This window comes from Triticum aestivum, chromosome 6A, assembly GCF_018294505.1.
Source record: "Triticum aestivum cultivar Chinese Spring chromosome 6A, IWGSC CS RefSeq v2.1, whole genome shotgun sequence".
Classification (NCBI taxonomy): domain Eukaryota; kingdom Viridiplantae; phylum Streptophyta; class Magnoliopsida; order Poales; family Poaceae; genus Triticum; species Triticum aestivum.
Genome location: NC_057809.1, coordinates 165,000,130 through 165,025,649, shown reverse-complemented (window position 1 = coordinate 165,025,649; position 25,520 = coordinate 165,000,130). Strand labels below are relative to the sequence as shown.

At 44.5% G+C, this 25,520-nt stretch overlaps 1 protein-coding gene and 1 long non-coding RNA gene across 2 annotated transcripts; one reads left to right on the top strand and one right to left on the bottom strand.

Annotated features, from left to right (window-relative positions):
• Positions 1-8,100: 8,100 nt before the first annotated feature.
• Positions 8,101-10,679, bottom strand: LOC123130512 (uncharacterized). Its single transcript, XR_006463856.1, has 3 exons — positions 10,336-10,679; positions 10,188-10,240; positions 8,101-10,079 (listed from the first exon to the last, which is right to left on the bottom strand). It is a non-coding gene; the product is annotated as an uncharacterized lncRNA (long non-coding RNA).
• Positions 10,680-11,498: 819 nt separating this feature from the next.
• Positions 11,499-17,998, top strand: LOC123130511 (putative UPF0481 protein At3g02645). The gene is made up of 2 exons (XM_044550395.1): positions 11,499-12,083; positions 16,630-17,998. The coding sequence occupies exons 1-2, from the start codon at positions 11,695-11,697 to the stop codon at positions 17,936-17,938; spliced, it is 1,698 nt and encodes a 565-aa protein (XP_044406330.1). The 5' UTR covers positions 11,499-11,694; the 3' UTR covers positions 17,939-17,998.
• Positions 17,999-25,520: the final 7,522 nt, after the last annotated feature.

Below are 25,520 nucleotides of genomic sequence, written 5' to 3'. Positions count from 1 at the left end.
TTCTTTTATTTGTAATAATATATTTCATGTACTTAGCATAAGGATTGGTTTTGAGCATATCAGTTAATCGCATAGCAAAAAGATAGGTCTAATCATTTCAGCAAAGCGCTCAAAATCCTCATCATCCTTTTTCTTGGATGGGTTGGGAGGAAAGGGCATGGGTTTTTGAACCCAAGGCTCTCTTTCTTTACCATGGTTCCTAGCAACAAAGTCTTTCTTATCACAACGTTGATTATTTGATTCTGGGTTATCAAGATCAACAGCAGGTTCAATTTCTACATCATTATCATTACTAGGTTGAGCATTATTATGAACATCATCATTAAAATTTTCATTAGGTTCATGTTCATTGCCAGATTGTGTTTTAGCATCAGACATAGAGATATCATTTGGATTATCAGGTGGTTCAGCAATAGGTTCACTAGAAGTTTGCACAGATTATCATTTTTCTTTTTCTTCCTTTTAGAAGAACTAGGTGCATCAATTTTATTTCTCTGAGAATCTTACTCAATTCTCTTAGGGTGGCCTTCAGGATACAAAGGTTCCTGAGTCATTTTACCAGTTCTAGTAGCCACTTTAACAACATAATTATTTTTCTTACTATTCATCTCATTGAGCAATTCCTTTTGAGCTTTAAGTACTTGTTCTACTTGAGTGGTAACCATGGAAGCATGTTTACTAATAAGTTTAAGTTCACCTTTGGCATTAGCCATATAATCACCCAAGTGTCCAAGCATATTTGAATTGTATATTAATTGTCTACCAAAATAAGCATTAAAGTCTTCTTGCTTAGCCATAAATTTATCAAACTCATCTAAGCATGGGCTAGCAATTTTAGTAAATGGGATTTCAGCTTTATCATATCTATAGAGAGAATTTACCTTTACTACCTGTGTCGGGTTATCGAGGTCTGGAGGTTCTTCAATAAGTAAAGGATCAAGATCATATGTTTCTTCGGCAGGCGGTAAATTAAGACCATGTATTTCTTCAATAGGAGGTAAATTCTTAACATCTTCATCTTTAATACCTTTTTCTTTCATAGATTTCTTTGCCTCTTGCATATCTTCGGGACTGAGAAATAGGATACCTCTCTTCTTCGGGGTTGGTTTAGGAATAGGATCATTAATTGGAGCAGGAGCTGGCCCAGGAGGTGCCCAATTATTTTCATTTGTCAACATATTATTCAATAAGATTTCAGCTTCATCCGGTGTTCTTTCCCTGAAAAGAGAACCAGCACAACTATCCAGGTAATCTCTGGAAGCATCGGTTAGTCCATTGTAAAAGATATCAAGTATTTCATTTTTCTTAAGAGGGTGATCAGGCAAAGCATTAAGTAACTTGAGAAGCCTCCCCCAAGCTTGTGGGAGACTCTCTTCTTTAATTTGCACAAAGTTGTATATTTCCTTTAAAGCAGCTTGTTTCTTATGAGCAGGGAAATATTTAGCAGAGAAGTAATAGATCATATCCTGGGGACTACGCACACAACCAGGATTAAGAGAATTAAACCATATCTTAGCATCACCCTTTAATGAGAACGGAAATATTTTAAGGATATAAAAGTAGCGAGATCTCTCATCATTAGTGAACAGGGTGGCTATATCATTTAATTTAGTAAGATGTGCCACAACAGTTTCAGATTCATAGCCATGAAAAGGATCAGATTCAACCAAAGTAATTATATCAGGATCAACAGAGAATTCATAATCCTTATCAGTAACAAATATAGTTGAAGTAGCAAAAGCAGGGTCAGGTTTCATTCTAGCATTTAGAGATTGCTTACTCCATTTAGCTAATAACTTTTTGAGTTCGTATCTATCTTTGCAAGCTAAAATAGCTAAAGAAGCTTCTTGATCAAATAAATAACCCTCAGGAATAACAAGTGATTCTTCATCATCACTTTTATCCTCATAATCAGATTCAATATTTTCAATCTCTCTAGCCCTAGCAAGTCGTTCCTCGAGAAAATCACTAAGTGGCATAGTAGTATCAGGCATAGAGACAGTTTCATCATAAGTATCATGTATAACAGAAGTAGCATCATCAATAACATGCGACATATCAGAACGAATAGCAGAAGCAGGTTTAGGAGTCGCAAGCTTACTCATAACAGAAGGTGAATCAAGTGCAGAGCTAGATGGCAGTTTCTTACCTCCCCTCGTAGTTAAGGGATAAATTGTTGTCTTAGCGTCCTTCAAGTTCTTCATAGTGTCCAGCAGATATAAATCCCAAGTGACTCAAAGAATAGAGCTATGCTCCCCCGCAATGGCGTCAGAAATTAGTCTTGATAACCCACAAGTATAGGGGATCGCAACAGCTTTCGAGGGTAGAGTATTCAACCCAAATTTATTGATTCGACACAAGGGGAGCCAAAGAATATTCTCAAGTATTAGCAGCTGAGTTGTCAATTCAACCACACCTGGAAACTTAGTATCTGCAGTAAAGTGTTTAGTAGCAAAGTAATATGGTAGTGATGGTAACGGTAACAAAAGAGTAACGAAAGCAAAGTAATGTTTTTGGTATTTTGTAGTGATTGTAACAATAGCAACGAGAAAGTAAATAAGCTTAAACCAGTATATGGAAAGCTCGTAGGCATTGGATCAATGATGGATAATTATGGCGGATGTGGTTCATCATGTAACAATCATAACATAGGGTGACACAGAACTAGCTCCAACTCGTCAATGTAATGTAGGCATGTATTCCGAATATAGTTATACGTGCTTATGGAAAAGAACTTGCATGACACCTTTTGTCCTACCCTCCCGTGGCAGCGGGGTCCTAATGGAAACTAAGGGATATTAAGGCCTCCTTTTAATATAGAACCGGAACAAAGCATTAGCACATACTGAATACATGAACTCCTCAAACTACGGTCATCACCGGTAAGTATCCCGATTATTGTCACTTCGGGGTTAACGGATCATAACACATAATAGGTGACTATAGACTTGCAATATAGGATCTAGAACACTCATATATTGATGAAAACATAATAGGTTCAGATCTGAAATCATGGCACTCGGGCCCTAGTGACAAGCATTAAGCATAGCAAAGTCATAGCAACATCAATCTCAGAACATAGTGGATACTAGGGATCAAACCCTAACAAAACTAACTCGATTACATGATAAATCTCATCCAACCCATCACCATCCAGCAAGCCTACGATGGAATTACTCACGCATGGTGGTGAACATCATGAAATTGGTGATGGAGGATGGTTGATGATGATGGCGGTGACGAATCCCCCTCTCCGGAGCCCCGAACGGACTCCAGACCAGCCCTCCCGAGAGGTTTTAGGGCTTGGCGGCGGCTCCGTATCGTAAAACATGATGATTTCTTCTCTCTTATTTTTTTCTCCCTGAAAGCAGTTATATAGAGTTGGAGTTGGAGTCGGGAGATCTCCAGGGGGCGCACGAGGTAGGGGGCGCGCCCTAGGCCACCCTCGTGGCAAGGGTGTGGGCCCCCTGGTCTTCATCTTTGGTGAGGATTTTTTATTATTTATTGTAAGATATTCTGTGGAGTTTCAGGTCATTCCGAGAACTTTTGTTTTCTGCACATAAAACAACATCATGGCAATTCTGCTGAAAACAGCGTCACTCCGGGTTAGTTCCATTCAAATCATACAAGTTAGAGTCCAAAACAAGGGCAAAAGTGTTTGGAAAAGTAGATACGACGGAGACGTATCAGCCACGAACTGCCGGGCTGTTCCCGAGCCCCCGGTAGTTCCAGCTAACGATCCTCATTGCGCCCGGCGGGGCTGCTCTTGCAGCCCGGCCAATGAAATGGTGGAGTTGTTTGCCTCATGCCCCTTCTCCTGGACCCCCCCCTTCCGTGATCACTCTTCCCCTTTTAGTAGCTGCATATTCACCCTCCTCTTCAGCATTCCTCTTCTGCCCAAGAACCCTAGCTCCAAGCCCGTCGCCACTCCCTAACGCCCTGTTCTCCCTTCTAACCTTCTTGTACTTCTTGTACTTCTTTGGGGTGTACCCCTCCTTCCTTCCCTTCTTTCCTCCCACAGGACTAGATGACCCAATCTCCTCCCCCCCTTCAGTTCCTCCACAGCCATGGAATTGGCATGGCTGCCCCCATCTTGCACCACCTCCACCACCTTCATAGCACTCATTCCTCCAACAGTCTTCTTGTCAGCATTCTCCGGGATGCCTCCAAAGTTTAGCTTATTGGGGATGCCTCCTCCTCCTCTCCCGTCTTCCCTTCGACCTGCTGGTGGTCAGATTTGCGCCATGAGGAACTATCGCTGCGCGCCTTGCCCCCGGCCTGCCAAACCCATACGCCCTGCTTCCCCCCAAACCACTCCCGCTACCATTTGAGGGGTTCCTCCAACTCCTTCCTTCCTCACCACCCTGGCGTCTACCCATATCCGCTTTCAGCCATCTTCCAAACTGTGCTTTCTCTCCCTTCTTGAGCTTCACCGAGCACCCTTTGTCAACATGCCCTAGCATACCACAGATGTAACAGAAGTCTGGTAGGTACTCGAACTCAAAGCGACAGAATGGCCGCTCCTCCTCCTCACCCAGAATCTGCTTGACACCGTTCTCTTCATCACTCTCCGCCTCCTCATCCAGATAAACGCCCCTCATTAGAGGCTTATTGATCGGCATACGCACCTTTATCCTCAAGAACCTACCCATGGCCGACCCGTCTACCCATGTATCCATCTCCACAAACTTCCCCACCAGATTTCCAATGTCTTCCGCCGTGTCCTCACCCATCTTTCCTAACGGCAACCCAAACACCCTAAACCAAATTGGCACCTCCTCAAACACATACTGATCAATCCGCTTGGTAGGCACAAAGTCCACCATCACGTCGGGGTGCCACCCCCTTCAGCGGGCACCAGCAGCGCCCCAACGACAAGCAGATCGCGTCGGGGTGCGCCGGTCTCTCCGACAGGACCTTCCCCACAGCCTGGATCTCCATGTACGCCATCTTCTCCTTGGACGCCCAACGGATCTTCACCCCCTTCTGTTCCTTCTTTGAGAGCTGCAACTTCTCCATCAAACCCTCCACTCTCTCCATGGCGGCGGCTAACAGAAACTGGACCTGGAAACCCTAGGTGTGTGTTTTACGATCCCGTGCCCTAGGAGACACGAGAAAGGCCTTTAGTGGGGATGGAGGAGTCGCACAGGGAGCCCGCGCTCGCTGGAACGAGATCCCAGAGAGCAGGACCGGCGACGAGATCGGGAGACGACCACAGCCGCTGGGGAAGACATGAAGGAGTCCAATCGCATCCGCAATCGCCGGACGAAACAAAACCGTTACCACGTGGGGACGGACCTCTCACCATGAGGGAGTAGTTTTATATACAAGCATAGCTTGGATTCTCCCTTTAATTTAAACTCCAAAGCACGCCATATACAAATTTCTAGGCTATAAAATGTTGATCCACTTTATCAAATCAAGAAAACAAGAAAATCAGGATGTTTTTTTAACAGAATATAGACGCAAGCACTCGTATATACACACATACAATGACCCCTATGAACGCGCGCACACACACCTTATTCCTATGAGCACCCCCGGCAGGCTAAGCCGACACATCATCTTGAGATTTTATGAAGTCACTATATGTGCCTTTTAATCGCCGGGAAAGTCTCCTCCCACTGAACGCACATCATCGAATATACTAAAATAAATTTAGGATAAATGCGAGCACCAGAACTTGAACCACGGTGGGCTGGGGATACCACTGTCCTCTAACCATCCAACTACATATTGGTTGGCAAAAAAGAAAAATCAGGATGTTCAACAGGAAGTTATGTACCTGTTTCATGTTGTACACGGTGGGGAAAAAAGCTGCCAAAATCATCCCCCCCCCCCCCCCCTCCTTGGCGACATTTTTTTTTTGCGAAATCATAGGCGACACAGAAATTAGTATCTCTGATGAAGTTTTTGCCTTGAACATGGTATTATTTATGTTTATATTAAAGGGCCTTGGGTTTTATTTTCACCCCGCCCTCGAAATACCAGGACCGGCCCTGGTTAGAGGGCACCTATTAGATATGCTCTAAGAGAAACACTAACCGACCCCCTATAACTGACTGGAGGAGTAAAAGTCAGGTTTTTCTCCACTAAACCGGAACGAGCCGAAGCCCTAAAGCATTTGGTGGAGTAACAAATCTACTCCCAGTGCCGCCGATGCTTAAATATACTCGACCTCGTGACCGCTGAGTAAAAAAATCTCCACTCCATCTCCCTCACTTACAACTGCCTCTGTCGCCCAATCCACTGTCCTCCCCTCCTGGCCAACCCACGCCCGCGAAACCCCAACATCTCCCACGTCCGCTCCAACCGCCGGCGACAATGACCAGATCCGACCGCCGCCGCTCCCCGTCGCCCATCCGCAGCGCTCGGCCCATGGATCCACGCCGCGCCGGCGCATCCTCCTCCCTTGGCGCATCCCACATCCTTGACGTCCTACCTCCGCTGCCACCGGAGCCGAATTACATCGGTGTGCGGCAGTGCGCGTGGGTGCGTGGGTGAACGAGATTTACGACCGCGACACCAACAAGCGCCATTGGCTTGGCTCCTTCCACTCTGATCAGCAGGTAGCGCACACATAGGCATTCAGTCGGTGAATCTGTACGGCGCCGCCAGGAAGCGCAACTTCCTCGGCGGCCTGACGCCATTGGAGTTGGTGGACCCCCATGTGGCCACCCGACGTGAGAGGCAGGAAGACCGGGAGGTCCATGAGCGTATTGTGGTGGAGCTCCGCCACCGCTACTCGGCATGTGTCGAGGCAGAGCGCCGTCTGTACGAGTACGCAGCAGGGAAAACAGAGGTCATCAACCTCCCCAGTGACGACGACAACCCCAACCCTATGATCGGCGGGCTGAGCAAGGCAGACTAGAAGGAGGTGGAGAAAAAATCGGACTAGTGATTAGTTTAAAGTTCTAATCTTAATTTCGAACTTCGTTTAGTATGTTTTACGTACTACTTTTCTATTAAATATTTTGAACTAGCACTAAATTTTGTTTGGACGTGGCTAGAAATCAGTCAGTTGAATTTTTTTGAGGTCAGCTGATTCTTGAAAATCAATGGCCCACGGTCTTTATTCAACCTCTCGACGCATCTCCTTCTTTGAGTCGCCAGCCAACACCGGCCTAACCGCCAGCGCTCCCGCGCCACCTCACTGCCCCGCCCTCCCTGGAACCACTCTCCATCGCCAGTCCTCCGCCGCCCCGGCCATCCCTTTAACCCCCCCCCCCCCCTCCCATGCACACTGAGCTTTTTCTCCGGCGAATCCCCACACCACCGCCCCACCACCACCCTAACCTGAACCCAAAGATAGACATTGGGGTGATGATAGCACTGATTTGTGTTTATGTGCCACTATTTTTTTTTGCTCCGTTAAATTTTAGGGTTCGGCCGTTTACTCTAAAATTTAGGAGATCAGGTAGAGTTCCTCTAAGTTGGCCAAGCCATCGCTGCAGACCAGTTTGGTTCAGGAACGCATGGGAAAAAATTGCGGGAAACTTTCAATATATTCATCAACTGTTAAGGTAGTATAGTACAAATGACGTCAGAAGTAAAAATTACATTCAGGTCCATAGACCATCCAACGATGACTACAAACACTTGCACTTGGGGAATTGCTAAACTCAATCTCCATATTCATCTTTTGTTAACCCCGGCCCCGATGTATGTTTTCCCATAGTTAATTCTTCCCGTCTTCTAGATGATCAGTTGGGTTATCCATATAACTAGATCATTGATGGCCCGCGTTGCCGCGCCCATCTATTTTTACAACAAAATGGTAGTAGTTTACACAGATAGTTGTATATGTTTTTTCAAGTAGTAAGAGATGAATACCCGTTACTAATAGCATCCAGTTGAAAAAGCCCAAAGTCTTTCGTGTGATGTCTTTAATTCAAATATTCAAGTTCCTAGATGTGCTGGACACATAATATTGCTTTATCAAGGTGACAAACCTTATGGATGATGTCATATACTTTATCACTCTGACAATAGGTCGCAAACCCAAAGTTGTACTGCTAAAAGAATAACCGGGGTTGTGGAATTCTTTTGTCTGTATTTATTAATATATAGAATTTCATATCTTAAAGCAGTGTAGCATTGACGACACATTCAGCAATCGATGACCTTTTGAGCGAAGAAATCAGAAAACATATAACATGGTTAATATAATTAATGGCTCATGATTGAGCAATACACTTGATTTTTAGCACCACTTTCCTCGAGAGCATACAACAGTTTCACTGAACATTGGTCACTTATCAGGAATCCTTGAACCCTGCAATACAACATTAGAGGAAAGAAAGGTGATTTAATACAATGATATGAATAGCCTTGGCCAGAACTAAGACGACAATGTTTTGGACACCTAGTCACACAGAACAAGAGCATGCTGGTAGAGAAAATAACGATGTGTATTGCGGCGTGCGTCCATCTTGATGAAATTATGGTAGAAATATTAGAGGCAAAATTCACGACTGCATCTCAATAGTTTTATCCTTAGAAAAAGAACCAGAAAAGAAATCCTGAACCAAGAAAGCAAGTTCTCAACATGGTACGCAACCAATTTACATATAACACAGTGCATGTTAAGTAGTACTCGCTAATTAATATATTCATACTACAGCTTCGACTTCAATACGTGAATTTCAACACATGCAGAGCTGCCAAAAAGAAGTCAGCCAACATCTTAACTGTCATATATAAAACTTGCATAAAGTACTCGAACTGAGTCTAATCAATAGCAAGCTATCCAAAAGAATGCACACAATTAGTTGTGGTGTCTGCTGATCCAAAAAAGCAGAAGGAACTTCTCCATGGAGCAAACACTATCGGCTTTCAGCTAGCCAAAATGGCATGGATATTGAAATGGAAGTATTAATACACAAAAGGGTGCCTTGAACATTAACTGCAAAAATGTAGACCACTTCAAGCATTAAACTTGCATGAATCCCAAGGAAATGTAACAACTGTTTATTCTAAAATATAATGTAAGAAAAAGAACATTCCAGAAATGAAAGGCCCGGAAAATATTGAACACACTCATCTAAAGATTTAAGGGTCAAGGGGACCTCCATTCTGAATAATAGTGCATGCTTTGTTTTCTTGCCATTCAACTTAGTATTGTTTCCTACAAATAGGGAATAAGGGAAATAAGCATAAAGTAAATAGAAATACATCACAACACACATTTCTGAAAGTAAAAATACTATGTCGTTGGACTGATCAAATTGATAAAAACACCATATTGGTATTTCAGAGATAATTAGATTGCAGCATGAAGGATTCCTGTAAGAAGACAATTTTCATTGACAATAAACTCAAGAATAAAATTTTGACAAAGAAGGGAAGCTCTCTTAGTTGTGACATGTTCTTGTCTACATGATGCAAATATCGATTTCCCCCTATTATTTTTCATGATACTTCCACAAAGAACCAAAGTGTTACATTTTCTTCTCAAAGGATACCATGTCATAATTAAGGAGAGGGTTCCGTAGAGATTAAAATAGGGAGCGGACACCAATAAGACGAACTCTGTACCCGGTGAAGCCATATCTTTTGGAGATAATTGACAGATGAAGCATTTGATGTATTAGAGAAAATAATCAGCATACCTCCAGTGTAGTTGCACTTTGGTTCAATGCAAACAAAATGATTTCTATTGGGCTTGGATTCTTGTTGCACGTTTTGATGACATTAACAACCTCCTGCTGCTAGCTTTAACAGTGTAAGTAACAATAGATTGTATATTGTCTCCCTGATAGTCAGGGATGACTGCGTAGAGAATTGGGTAAGAAAATCAAAGAAAATATGTACAACTGACAAAATTCTCATTTGGCTAAATAAAATTCAGTTACTCAAGTTTAAAAACTTCCGGTTCAGATTTCCGTAGATGTAGAAAGTTGGTGTGTGCAAGTGAAAGAACCTGCCCGGCAAAAGCGACGCACACCCTCAGCACGTCTCAACAGAGATCCCCAACCAAAACTTCCCTGACGTCCGCGTGTACCGTCGGCCAGGTGCTCGATGCTGAATCGGGATCGAGCAATCCCCATCGCTTGCAATCATCACAGAAATCGTGCAGCCTAAAAACATGGGTGGTAAAATGTGTAAGGATAAGGTGTGGAGTAATTACATGTCGATCGGAACGTCATTTTAGATTATGAAATATTGACCAAAAATATTCCCAGTACCAAAGCTCCAGGATATGCTCAAATCAGTCAAGTACAGCCAGCATAAACATAACCTGTACGTAGAATTTTTTGTATGAGAGGAAATCAGGATAACGTAATTGCTTGGAAGAACAATGAATCATACATGAACTGGAAAGAGGAAACCTACCCGAGAAACATGCTGGAAGATGTGGTACCGAGAGTGGAAAGGGTTAGCGAAGACTGGCAGGGATGGAAGCATATATAGATCACCCACCATGAATATTGGCTGAGAAACTGAAGTATGATTGCATCTATCAAGTCTCAATGGAGCAGTTTTGATTAGCTGAAGCGTTGGCCTTCATCCCCGCGTCCCCTCGCTTTCTCAATCAGAGCCTGATCGACGGCATCGGCTGGATCCCCTCTCGCGTGACGACTCGATCCCCTCGCAGACGATCGCCCGCATCGGCTGGACCGATCGACCACATCGCCTGCATCACACGCGCCTCGATCGACCCCCTCTGTCAGCGATGACCTATCTGGCCGACAAACCCGCTCTTCCTCTGTTGAGCGCTCTTTTTTTCTGAAGACGGGGACGGAAGGACAATGACAGATCACTCTGGACCATGGGCGGTAGCTAATTGGGCTGTAGAAATGACCCAGTTAACCAGAGGGCTCCGTTTTTTCTCCTGGAGCAGCAGCCCATTAGGACAGCTGGGCCAGGAATTCTTCACAGCGCTGGAGATTGATAGACACAGCACATCCAACGTCCAGAAACGCCCTAATCTCTAAAACGGACGGCCAAAAATGGAGGGCGCGTGAGAGGGCTGGGTTTAGGCTCAGTTATACTGTCCTAAATATGATTGCTAGTTAATGGACAAATCCAACCTGGCTGGCCCGACTTGAGTCAATAATCAGGGCTCCATTGTCGCAAAAAAAAAAAAATCATGGCTCCATTGAGCTGCACCAACTGGGCGCGTACGTCCGACCGAGATATGCTCATGGCACCATCATTCCCCGACACCCACCACGTACAAAACGTTTGTTTAACACGACGACATTCATGACGTGATGCCCACGCGCATGCGGCCAACACGCACGTACGCATAAGAAGAAGCTCATCCATCGTCTGGCATTAAAATTCCCCGGTCTCTGTCGCGCGTTTCTTCTAAATTCACTCGGTGACGACGACCCTACTAATCTACTTCCGCGCATGTTTCACGATAGCTGTTGATTAGCTTGGTTTTAACTCATGATTACGCACACAACCACCCACCCACTTGCATGCATACTCTATATAGCACCCAACTAACCCAGCAGCACAGTCCATGATGCCCTATTGACCTAGTTAACTCTCCATCAAGTTAGAAGCCATTGGAGGCAACCAGCTCACATGCATGCTACATACAGCTCGGATCGGATCAATTCGGATCGTGCAAGAAGCTAGCTAGCACCAAGTAGCTACTAACGACTAAGCTCAGCTAAGCTAAGCTAGGGGAGGAGAGAAGAGCAGAGCAGAGATCTAGATCGGCGAGCGCTAGCTAGCTCGATGGCGTTGGCGCAGCTGCAGGCGCAGGCGCGGTTCGTGGGGGTGGCTGCCACGAACGCCGGCGTGGAGCTGGAGCTGGACGACCACCAGTCGCGGTGGGTGAGCCAGGTGCGGCGGCGGATGGAGGCCGGGGCGGAGGAGCTGGGCGCCGTGGCCAAGGTCTTCGACGTGCCGCGGCTGCTGCGGGCGACCAAGCCCGAGGCGTACTCGCCGCAGCACTTCGCCCTGGGGCCCTACCACTACCAGCGGACTGAGCTCAGGGACATGGAGCGCTACAAGCTCGCCGCAGCCAAGCGCGCCGGGAAGCTCTTCACCGGCGACCGCAGGTTCGACGACCTCGTGCAAAAGTTTGTCAAGATGCAGGAGATGATCCGGACCCCCTACAACAGGTACCGTACGTATACTTTTTTTTTCCTTTTTCTTTTTATTAAACTGTACTAACGAGCTACTCGTCTCATTAAGGGTTGGCTCATTAAACTTGTGCTCGTTAAGACTCGACTCGTTAAGCTCGTTAAAATTAACAAGCAAAAAAATCTCTGATTGCTCTGTCCGTTCTAACCTCATTAAGCTCGCGAGCGCTCGTAAGTACTTGTTAACAAGAATTGGGATTGTCTCCCATGGGCTAGGTCGGATTGAGTAGATGGAATAGATATGTTGAGGTGCCAAAAAATGTTGCCACTTATAATAAAAAAAATGTGGTCTGTTGTATATCAGTGAGCTTAACGAGCTGTTCATAAAACTAGCTAGTCTCATTAAGCTTGTTAAGTTTAATGAGCTGAAACATGTGCTTTTTTTCTCATAAAAAAGTGAGCAGCAAGCTTAATGAACCAAGCTACCGAGCGTTCATTAAGCTCGTGAGCTACAAGCTTTTGGTCCGGCCCTAATTATACACATCCATCTGCCTCATCTCTCTTAGGGGTTATCTTTTATAATCAAGCACTCGCCAAATTAATTCTCTGCGTTATTATTCTGTGTTATTTAAGAACCATGCATGAGTTTTAAACTTCAGACATGAGTGCTATCTTCTCTTGTGCTGCCTGAAATTGAAATGCCAAGTGAGGGTCTACTTTTGCTTTGAATGTTTCTTAAAGGCATGCTGCTGAGAACTTGACAACGCAATGATAAGCACAGTAATTTGACATTTCCGGCAGGCGATCACAAAATCGGTGTCATGTAGCTTTCACGAAACACTTATCCTCAATGATATTCTGTAATCTAGCGTTGTACTATTTGATAGGCAAATATAAAATAGGAACCTTTTTTTATATAGAGGATTGCAACTTGCACTCCCAAACAATAAAATAATAATAATAAATACCATTCAAACTGACGACATGGACGTATACACAGACAGAACATAATACTTTCAATGTTTAACTAGCATTATCCAGTTACTTCTGCAAGCTAGCCACCCAAAAACAAAATGGCAGTGGCACTTTTTTTTTGGAAAGTAGGTTAAACCTCCTGCCTGCATCATTACGATGCATACATTCATTTTATTAATAATTAATCAGAGTATTGAACAATTGCAACTATGATTGAATACTACAACATAAATGAAACAAACATCTACTACACTACTTTTTGCGCAACAACGTCTTCAAGAGGAAGTAATTAAGCGCCCTCGTGCCACCCTTGCCATATCCGGCCAAAAACGTCCAAGACAAGGATTTTTATCCTATTTGGCGAGACCAATCACTGAATGCCAACACACATGCAAGGAGACAACACTTTCAACAAGGTAATGACATAAGTTCATCGCTGCTGAGCCCAACCAATCAAGGCCAAAACAAGAGTTTTCACACCAGACATGAAACAATGTTCTAGCCATTATGTTGAAGACGGATCGTCCAATAATCATGCTAGCTTGTACTTTGCGCTAGACCGGGATGTCACTAGCCGGTCGATGGTAGATGTTCCCATCATTGACCACTGCCCCGACCGTAGGTGGTCGCTCCTGACTCAGTGTGAATGTTGTCACAGCCACTCCACACCTACATCGTTTACCAAATCTATGACTATCATCATCTCATTAGGATTCTAGATGTTTATATTTGTTTCAGTTTCTTCAATCTAATGCACTATGTTTAGTCAATCAATAAAATCAAACTGAGGCAGCCGTATATAGTTGCAACATCTATCAAATTTTTGAATCATGATCTCATTAGGATTCTTGATTTTTGTGTTTATTTCAGTTTCTTCAATCTGATGCACCATGCTTGTCAATAACTCGGATAGCCTATTAATTTTTTTGACTTGTTCCATGAACCTAATAACGTAAACCACATTGCAGTTTTTTTAGCATGGTCGTAATTTTTTCTCTGAGCTTTGTTCTGTTTTCATTGCAATTTTTTTTGTTTCATATTGATTTTCCGGGAGTCTTTTGAACCTATAAGAGAGGTAAGATGTCATTGCAAGCTTTATACATAAGCAACAAATTATATGCAAGATAAACGCAAGAAATTATTTGTGTGCTAGCAAGGTAAATACAACAACTAAAACGACGAGCAACTGATTTAGTTAAATTCATAATTAGAAATAGAACCAAGTAAAGTGGTTAGTTAAATTCATGAAGAAAACATTCCCAATGCTCTGGTTGAAAAAAAAATGTCGTTCCAAAAGGACTAATTTTAAAAGCAATTTGGAATGTTGATTTTGTTATTTTTACCTAGACCTCCATGAACGTGATTTGGAATCACAAAAAAAATTGCAATGAGGAAGGAAACTAAGCAATGTTTGCCTTCAAAAGAAAATTGAAAATCTTTTGAATTTTTTTATTTGTTTCGATTTTACTATTTATGAAGGAGCATTTGAGTTGGGATTTTTTTTTGGCGAGAGTACTTCAAAGGTGCATCTTATTTTCATAGAAGGCGGCAAAAGTCTTGAACTCGGGATTCCTTCCTTGCGTCCGTCTCTTTCCAGCCACTGCATGACCAAAGAAGCGTGCATTCATTGGATGCATATTCCATATTGCATGGGTGAATGTGGGCATGGATTTTTTCTAACGCATTGCGTGCCCAACGCATATCTCTTCCACATATCTAGCATGCACGTCAAATCAACATGCAGGCAGGTCCCACAAAGATTCCCTGTATTCTAGTGTATATGAGTTTTTCTTATGACATTCTCTCTCCCCCGTATTGCATATACATCTAGCGTCAAATCAACACCAGACTGGCACAAGGAATCTCTCTGTTTCCACTGTACAATTTCAATTTTAAACTACAGCTACGCGAGAGACAGATGGGCTTCGATGGCTAATGGACCATTAAATTACATGCTTAATGAATGATTAATCGTGTGTCTAACTATCTGTGATTAATAGTTTATTGTCAGAAACTTATTGTCAGAAAAAAAACCAATGAAATTAGTTACTGGATAATAACAAGGGAATTTTTAGATGGGTGTCGAGAACTCTATTTGAAATCCCACAGAACTTAATAAAATACAAAGTAATTATTAGCCATGGCAAAGTTTTCTCTAAAGTTCTTTTGATTTTTATGGCAAAGTTCGGATACCGTGTTAACAAAGTCACCTCATGTTCAATAAAAATCTTCAACTGAGCAACAAAGAACTTTATGTTGACCGTCCAAGAACTTGACTTAGACAATTAAAGAACTTTCTAAAATTAATGAGATAAGTTCTTCATATCTTAGAAAGTCCTTCGAGTTTCTTTCATAAAGTTCAGTACAAATATGCTATTTGATTCAATTTTTATTAAGTCCTTCGGATTTTTTGATAAAGTTTTTCTGAAAATATTCATGTATTGTTAGTATGATTCTTGAGAAATATTTGCAAACTAAATTATTATGTTTCATGTACAAAACTAAGGCAATAATAATTACAGTGACCAAACAGTTCAGAGATAGCATTAGAAAAAGGTCCTCGTTTCTTCCACTAGTTCAGGTAACGATTACAAGATACACATTCAGATCAATAAAAAATTTCCTGAGTATGGAGAGGGACAAAACAAGTGCAGTCTTCTATCCCAAAACTGCAGGAGAGGAAACAGAATAAGATCAATCAATATTCCTAAACTTGCTGGATGAAAAATACATCGGATAGAAGCCACTATCGCACGCGAACCCAGATGCATCTGAAAAGATTGAGAAAAGAATAAAAATCTTGTTTAAGAAAAAATAAGGAGAGGAATCACTGCTACCTAAACTTTTCAAGGAAGACGACGGGGAAGATGAGGAGGAGCTCTAGACTCCTCACTGTGCCTTGCCGCCGAGCCGCTGGACTCTAGATCTGACCACAACCAAGCTGCTCACGGTGGTGATGATGCTGCTCGTGGTTCGTTGATGCCCAACATCCTCTCACCACCCCCCACCATGGCGATGAGGCAACCACGCTGCTCCATCTTACCTCGATGGCGGATCTGGCGAAAGAGGCAGCAGGGCATGGGCGGAGGACAATCGACTATCCGTGAGAAGCACGTCTCAGGAGAGGGAAGGGGGCCATGGAGGAGGAGTAACCCGGCGATGCACGGCCATGGCGAGGGAGGAGGGAGCCGGCGGCGAGCCGGATTCGACAGACACAGGATGGGGAACGAGAGAGAGAAGGAATGAGGTGTGGGGAACGGCCGAACGAGAGAGATACGATGTGACATGTATTCCTGCCGCCGTGCCGCGTATAGCGCTGAGAAAATAAGGATATGGGTTGTTGGGTGGAACCAGGTGGGGCATGCTCGTGCGGATCCACATGATGCAGCGACGAAGACGATTCGAGTTGCGCGCGCAACCAGTTAGGCATAGACATATTCGGGTGAATGCTTCCCTGCATGCATGCGTGAAACAGATGCATGCATGCGTGCATTCTTTATATGTTTAGCATTATTGATGTTTTATTAAAGCAAAAGCGCGTTCAATATAAGATGTCATGAAAGTTAATACTATCACTGATCATGTATACGTACAAATACAATGAATGTAGGTTCCTTGAGTTGAATGGGCAGACGCTGGCATGGATGATGGCCATCGACACGTGCTTCCTCCTCGACTTCCTCGAGAGCTACCACGTCGACGGGGCCACCGACATGGTGTCCTCCGCCACCAACTGGATCAACGCCATGGTGCGCGACGCCATGATGCTCGAGAACCAGATCCCGCTCTTCCTCTTCGCGGGCGCGCTCCAGCTCTGCCACGCCTCCGAGGAGGCCGCCGCCGACGCCATGCACGCCGTCCTGGACCGCTTCATCAGGGAGGTGTGCCCCATCAAGACCACCGCGCTTGCCATCGCCGGCGACATCGCCAAGCACGCGCACCTGCTGGAGCTCCTCTACCACTTTCTCGTGCCCGCCTCGGCCGTCTTCGCGGAGGACGCCGCGGAGCTCCCGCCGCTGGTCCCAGAGGAGGTTCTCTCCCTCGACGCGCTCGAGCAGCAGATTCCGGACTACGACAAGGTGAAGCAGGCGTGCATGCAGGTGTCCAGCTTCGACGTGGTGCCTGTGCGGTTCATCAAGAAGAACCTCATCTCCAAGCCGATGAGCGCGGCTTCGAGCCTCCCGGGGATGATCATGCGCAAGGTGCCGCTGCTGTCGGCGATGGCGCCGCTGCTCGGGAAGTTCATGGCTTCGACGGACGTCGAGGCGCGGCTCAAGGGCGTGAACTTGTCCACCATAATCAACTCGCCGCTGGCGCAGGAGATCATGATCCCGTCGGTGGCGCAGCTGGCCGCGTGCGGCGTGCGGTTCATGCCGGCTCCAGAGGGCATGGCAGGGATCGGCTTCGACGCGGCCACGGCGACGCTGACCCTGCCGGTCCTCCACCTCGACAGCAACACGGAGGTGATCCTCCGCAACCTGGTGGCATACGAGACGGCCGCCGTGCGCGGGCCGCTCGTGCTGGCGCGGTACACGGAGCTGATGAACGGCATCATCGACACCCCCAAGGACGTGAAGATCTTGAGAGAGTGTGGGATCATCTTCAACACCATGAAGAGCGACAAGGAGGCCGCGGACATGTGGAACGGGATGTGCCGGGCAGTGCGGCCGAGCAAGGTGCCGCTGCTGGACGGCGTGATCAGGGACGTCAACGCGCACCGGAACCGGAGGGCGGCCGTGAAAGCGAGAAGGTTTCTCAAGCGCTACGTGTTCAGGTCGTGGAGGCTGCTCACGCTGCTCGCCGCCGTCGTGCTGCTGCTCATGACGGCGCTGCAGACATTCTGCACCGTCTACGACTGCAAGCGCTGGTTCGGCGGCATACTGGAACTGCCGCAGATAACGCCCGGAGGAGGGCAGTAGCATGCATGTGTGTACAATACATTGCAGTAGGTTGCACATGTGACTATATATATTCAGTAAATCAGTGGTTCTATATCATCAGTACTGAGATAGTGAAAACGAATACTTTCTGCTACGCACTGTAGTTAAGATAATTTGAATGGCCGAAAATTGTTTTCCTTGTGAAAGGCGTCACTAATAAGGAAATGCTTATAGATAGAAATTTAATAGTAGCGCTGGTTATAGGCACAACGCTACTGATACTTAGTAGCAGCGCTGTTTGACACCGAACGCTACAAGTACAACAATAGCAGTAGCGATGGGACCTTTTGCAGCGCTACTGCTAAGTAGTCCCATGGCCACCCGCAGGGACTACACATAGTAGTAGCGGTCAGCTGGAACCAGCGCTACTACTAGAGACATAGCAGTAGCACTGGGCCACCAGCCAACCTCTACCGCTAAGTCTACACGGTGGGCTGAACTTAGCAGTAGCGCTTGTGACGAACCAACGCTACTGCTAATGCTACCTTATCCTCTTCCCCCGCCGGCCCGATCACTCTCACTCTCACACTCTCATCGTCCAACCCCCGTTGTCGCTGCCCGCTGTCGTCGTCGCGTCGCCGCCGCCGCCCACTATTGTCGTCGCCGCCTCTTCCTTTCTCATCGGTAAGCCGCCTCCCTCCTTCCCTCCTCCTGCTCTCTCCTTTCTCCTCCTCTCCTCCCTCCTTCCCTCTTGCTCTCTCCTTTCTTCTCCCTTCTCTCCCTCCTCGGTCGGCCGCCCTCCTCCTCTCTTTCCTTCCTTCCTCCCCCTCCTCCTCCTCTCTCTCCTCCCTTCCTCCCCCTCCTCCTCCTCTCTCTCCTCCCTCCCTCCCTCCTCCCTCCTACCTCCCTCCTCCCTCTGTTCTTGTAGATTGTAGGTTCTTTTTTAATGTTTTTCAAATGGAATAGAATGTAGATAGATGGATGGACGGACAGATGGATGGATGTTAGGGCTAGAACTAGGGTATTTTTAGTAAATGTATAGGTCTTTTCAATTTTTAGGGTTAGAACAAGGTATTTTTAGTAAATGTTAGGGCTAGAACTAGGATGTTTTTAGTAAGTGTTTAATAGAAATAGTTTATTTAGGAAGTGGTTAATAGAACTAGTTTATTTATAGTAAGTAGTTAATAGAACTAGTTTATTTATAATAAGTGGTTAATAGAACTAATTTATTTATAGTAAGTGCTTAATAGACTAGTGAATAGGTTTTTTGAATATACAAAAGTTTTATTAATAGAAAATTTTAGTAATATAACTTTTTAGGTATAGAAAATTTTCAATTATAGAAATCTATTGAAATGCTATATGAGAAATTTTTAGGTATCAAATTTAATAAGAAAAATTTTTAGTAAGAAAATTTAGGTATAGAAATTTTTTGTAATTTTGTTTTTCAATATAGAAATGTATTGGAAAATTTAATTATTTTTATGTCATAATCACTTTGTCATCAAAGAATGCTATATGAGATTTGATGATCTAAAATTTTACTCGGTGGAATATGTAGGCTTTGTGGAGTCGTGTCTCCTTGGAGTGAACGTCATCTGAGCTACCTCTACTTCCTCTACACCCGAGTTGGTGAGCTAAAAGTCCACCTCCTCCTTCTGTACTCCTCAGTGTTGAATAGAGTACAACTAGGGTATTTAGTTATGCTTCTTAACCAAATGAAATGTTCAGGTTATAAGATATATTGAAATGTTTTTGTCAATATTGAACCATTGAAATGCCACGTTGTATGTGTATGGACATCTTTGTATCGCAGGGAGAATCCGAGTGGCCTATGTTTTGCCGGAGTGTTGATTCATTTCCGTTCTGGCAAATTTCAGGCGCTCCATATGTCCTATTTTAGCAAAGGTCATGCCGGATTTTTCGATGAATTTAAGCATGACTTGTGCTAGAATATGTAGGAAATATCAAGTGCTCCGGATTTTCTAGAAAGAGAATTAAACGACATTTCGAGTTGACTTTAAGTCTGTCGGGGCTCCATACATGACAGTCAAAAAATCAGCGAGGGAGAGTCTCCACCATATAAGAGAGAAGAAGAATGCTAACTGTTGTCGTGGGGGTCTCTTCTCCTTCTTCTCTTTGTGCTAGACCTTTGTTATGCACTAGGGAAAGAAGGAGTAGTGACCATCATCGACGGTCGAAAAATTGGTGAGGGAGTGTCCATCATATATGAGAGAAGAAGAAAGCCGATTGTTGTCATAGGGGTCGCTTCTCCTTCTTTTCCTTGTGCTAGATATTTGTAATACACTAGGGAAAGGAGGAGTAGCGACCATCACCGACGATCGCAATATCAGAGAGGGAGTGCCCACCATATACATGAGATGAGAGCTTAGGAAGAAAGACTCGACAAACCTAATGTCAACCCGTTGCATATTGAGTAATAGTGATCTATGTGTTGAGTTTCCTGATAGTTGCCTTCGATCGATTTTCAATTAATGTTTCAACTATGAACATAGGAAATGTCTGACAACGAAAGGGAATTCATTATGTGCGAATACTGCAAAGACGAGCGTGACCTGTGCGACAGGCCTCACCTAGTTGGTGAGCATCATGTTAGATGAGAACTTCGAAGTGGATACAGTAAGTCACAATGACAAGTCTTTTTCGTAATTAAGCATGACTTCTATTACTTTTGCTTCAACTTATAATTTTAATTTTTTACTATTCTACTAGTGTATCCCGTGCCATGCAAGAATTTATGTCTTGGATAAGATCGGTTTCAGTACTATGGAAAGTATGGAGGTAAAGAGAGTTCACTTGAGGACCGAGTATGGTTATACTTTTGCCGTAAAATTATACAATGCAGACACCTACTCCTATTTTGAATGCAAAAATTGGAGATCACTATGCAAGGCTTATGCATTTGAGCCTAATATGCTTATCACTTTTGATATTTGTTCGGAAGATGAAATTGAAGGTAATATCGACATCTGGGTCGATGTGCAGACGCCTCCAGTTCTATCATTATGTGAGTTTTTCAACCATATTTGTTAAGTAATTTATATTGTCAATTTAAAAATAATTGACAACTAATTTCTATTGACAGCTTATTTCCATTTAAGCAAACATGTCCGGCGCTTGGTAGACAGCACCTACTACTCTTCCGGGGTTGAACTAAACTGCAAGGAGATAAGTCATTATGTTCCATGGCTTGAGGATCTTGATACTGTCAAGACAGGTTATTTTCCTGGACTTCGAAATATTAGTACTCAAAACGTGTGACCACTACGGTCACATTATTTAGGAAAGATGGTAAGATTTTTACTATTTGTCCTCAGTGCATCTTTTGCATACATTTTTTAAGCTAAACTTCATTGCTAAGTATGCTATTATGATGTTCTTCAACAGGGACTCCTGATGAATGTTGTGCCTCGTTGGATAGAGCCTAAAGGTCGCGTGACAATGGTTAGCTTACGGCCAAGACATCCTACATTACACAGCGTGAATTCATGATTTCTCAAAGCGAGCAAGTCTTAATAGTCAAAGATTGGAACAAAATTGCGAAGAATCATAGCAGAGAAGTACTAGGGGCAACAACCAAAAGTGCAACCCACAATTAGGAGACAGGTTCATCTGCATTCTTTAATATGATGAAGCAGGAGTGCTACACATGTTTTATGCTATTTAACCTGAGAGAGAGTGGCAAGAGTGATTAGCTAGCTAAAATGAGTTTGAAGATGATGATGTGTGCTACACTAGGACTATGATGATTAAATAGCTAGTATTGACGATAATGACTATGATGATTATTATTAACTAGTGTTGGTGGTGATTAGATAGTACACTATGACTATGATGATTAAATAGTGTTGGTGGTAATGACTGATGATTATTAGCTAGTGTTGTTGGTGATGATATAATGCAAGAGTTTTTATATTAATATGACGATGATGTTGATCATGATAGAATGTGGATTAGGTCCAAGTATTTCACCTATTGTTGTATATATTGTATATAAAACCAATACAAATACAGTGAAAATAAGCTGCATTTTTAAAAATACAGGAAAAATAAGCAGTAGCGCTTTTTCAAAAGAAACGCTACTGCTAGTTACTATTATCAGTAGCACTTTTCCCTACCAAGCGCTATTGCTAATTTGGTATAGCAGTAGCGCTGCAAAACCAGCGCTACTGCTACCAGTTAGCTGTAGCGCCTTACTGATAGCACTTGTACAAGTGCTACTAGTAGCTATAAAACCAGCGCTACTACTAGAGTTTTCCTTAGTAGTGTGCACTTGCGTTTATATCTAGTTGTCTAGTGTCACCAATCCAGAAACGTGGCAATTTCATCACATCTCTTTTTGTGCCAACTAGAATGATTAATCTCTTCTTATTATTAGATTTCGTAAGAAAAATCTTTATTAAACCAAACATAAAAACTTATTTCTAGTTTGCTTCCTGGCAGCTATTATAGTTGTTGTATGGCAACTTCCAGGGGAAAAACTCTAGAATGAGTTTGCACACACTCATTTACCACAATGTAGATGGCATTTTTTTAAAAAATTCTCCATGTCTACATCACACACACTTCTTTTAGAACTTGCCATCATGACGAAAACAAACAAATATCTTAAATTGTCATGTGAAACATCATAAACATTTTTTGTTGTATGGATTTTCCCATTTTTAAAGGTGACCCAGGAAAATGGAGTCCCGCGGGGCGACTCCGCCGCCCACTACCCCTGACAGCAAACCCATTCGCCGGTGGGTCGGTGGGAGGTTTTGGGCGCTCACGGGAGATTCGGATTGTGAAGATGAAGATGAAGACGCCGACCCTCGAGGTTCACCGGAGGCGCCGTTGCCGACACCGTTGGACACCTTGTGCGAGGTGCTCTGGGTGGGGTACTCGGAGGAGGTCCTTGCGGGCCTTGTCGACACGGCCGTACCAGACGGAGATCCGGCAAGGGAAGGGTTATGTGCGGCGGAGACCGTATGAAAGGACATTTCCCTACTTTATGTTTTGGATGATGATGACAACCCTTTGTGGTCTAAACGTGTGCTATATGTTTCAGGTTCTCGATGCTTAGGCTTACATCGGATTGCTATTACCTCTCGAAGGAAAAGATCAAAGACGTGTCCTCTATGGTTTTATTTTCTTTGGTCGTAGAGTACCCGTACTATCAAGAGGGAATCCTCATTAGGAAGCTCTGGGGGAATCAGTTCACGTACACTTTTCTCACCCTCTCTTTGCCTTCCTCCGGTGTGTGTGAGTGAGAGAGTTTTCCTTGCCTCTTCCCCTCTTTTCTTTTCTGCTCACTGTTTCTGCCCAGCGGTTGTACCGCTCTCTGGAGCGGTTGTACCGCTGGGTCTTGTCGCTCACCAGCTGTGCTCGAGCGGTTGTACCGCTGCCTCCGGGCGGTGGTACCGCCACCATGCTCTGCAACAGCTGGGGCGGTGGTTCCGTCCATGCACCGCTCAAGTACCGCTCTCGCTTCTGGTTTGATGCGGTTCTTGGGTGATAGTGGCCCGGTTGGTCCGGTCGTTCCACGATGACCGGTACCACCGGTGGTCCGAGCGGTTCTTCCTCTCAGGACTTAGCCACCCAAGAGCTCAAGGCCATACGGTTGTTCCGGCCAGGCACCACTCAAGTACCGGTCAAGCTCCTATTTTGATGCGGTGATTGTGCGGTGGCCAGGTGGTTAGTCCGGTTATTTTTCTGAGCCGGTACTACCGCCCCCTTGGTCCGGTTGTACCGCTTGGTAGGGTTCTGCAGATACACCATGAGTCCCGGTTGTACCGGGACGAGGACCGGTTGTACCGCTACAGTGCTAAATTCGCAGTAACGGTTGGAAATTGAGGGTGACTATATAAGGGAGCTTCTCCCACCTTCCTCTCCTACCTTTGACCTCTCTCACTCCACCATTGATGCCCTTCAAGCTCTCTTGCCTGATCTCTCTCTCTAGCCACTCAAACTTGTTGATTTGCTAGGGATTGAAGGAGGAGACCTAGATCTACACTTCCACCAAAGGATATTTGGTTCCCCCATACTTTCTTGTGTGGATTTTGTTACTCTTGGGTGTTTGAGCACCCTAGACGGTTGAGGTCACCTCGGAGCCATATTCCATTGTGGTGAAGCTTCGTGGTTTTGTTGGGAGCCTCCAATTAAGTTGTGGAGAGAGCCCCAACCTTGTTTGTAAAGGTTCGGTAGCCGCCTTCAAGGGCACCAATAGTGGAATCACGGCATCTCGCATTGTGTGAGGGCGTGAGGAGAATACGGTGGCCCTAGTGGCTTCTTGGGGAGCATTGTGCCTCCACATCGCTCCAACAGAGACGTACTTCCTCTCAAAGGGAAGGAACTTCGGTAACACATCCTCTTCTCCACCGTCTCCACTCTTGGTTATCTCGTGCCTTTATTTAAGCAAGCTTACTTGTTTCATATCTCTTGCTTGCTTGTGTACCTATCCTCGTTGCATCATATAGGTTGCTCACCTAGTTGCATTTCTAGACAACCTATTTTGATGCAAAGTTTAAATTGTTAAAGAAAAGCAAAAAAATTGTTAGTTGCCTATTCACCCCCCCTCTAGTCAACCATATCGATCCTTTCAATTGGTATCAGAGCCTCGTCTCTTTATTAAGGACTTTACCGTCCAAAGAGTATGGTTGATACCGTAGACGGTGTGGAGGAACACTCCGGTGTGAATCCGATCTCGTCTACGGGAGATGGGGGAACTTCGGTCTCTCGTGAGGAGTTCAATATGGCCTTGGAGACATTGAAAACCTCCATGACGACCGAAGTCGAAAGCATGTTTACTAAATTTCTTGAGGGGCTTAAACTATCCACCGCACCGTTGAAAGTGGGTGATCCCGCCAACAAGGTGACGGATGCTATCCCCGACAAGGGGGAAGCTAGTAGTGAAAAGGCTCCTTCTTCTAGTGGCAAGAATGGCACTGACATCTTTGCCCATGTGGAACCACCACTTGTTTATGGTGGATCGGTTCCTTCCACTCATTTGAATCATGCCGGTCCTCCCCCTAAGATTGTGAAAAATGAGGATTTTGATTCTTGGGTTTATCGCTTTAAACGTCATTTAAATCATGTGAACACTAACCTTTGGAGAATCATTAAAGAAGGTTTCTATCCACATGATCCAAGCAACTTCACTCCTCGAGAAGCCGCGGACAATCAACTCAATGAGAATGCTCTCTTCATCATTCAAGATGATATTCCACCCGAAGACCTACCTCATCTTTGTCCTTTCGCCTTGGCCAAAGATGCATGGCATTATGTCATGTCTCTCTACCGGGGAAGCGCAAGCATTCAACGCTCTAACTATGAAGTGGTACAAGATGAGGCCGATGAGTTTGCAATGAAGGAAGATGAAGAACCTCGTGAGCTCTATCGGAGAGTAACCAAACTCGCGGTCTCACTACGAGATCACGGGAGCAAGGACACGGATGACAATTGGATCAAGCGCAAATTCCTCAAGGCAATGATGCCCTATCACAAGGCCATATCCTCCGTCATTCGTCAAAGACCGGACTTCCACACTTTGACCTCAAGCGAAGTGTTGGATGAGTTTGTGGCCATGAAAATTTTGGACAAGACCGCCGACAATGCGGTG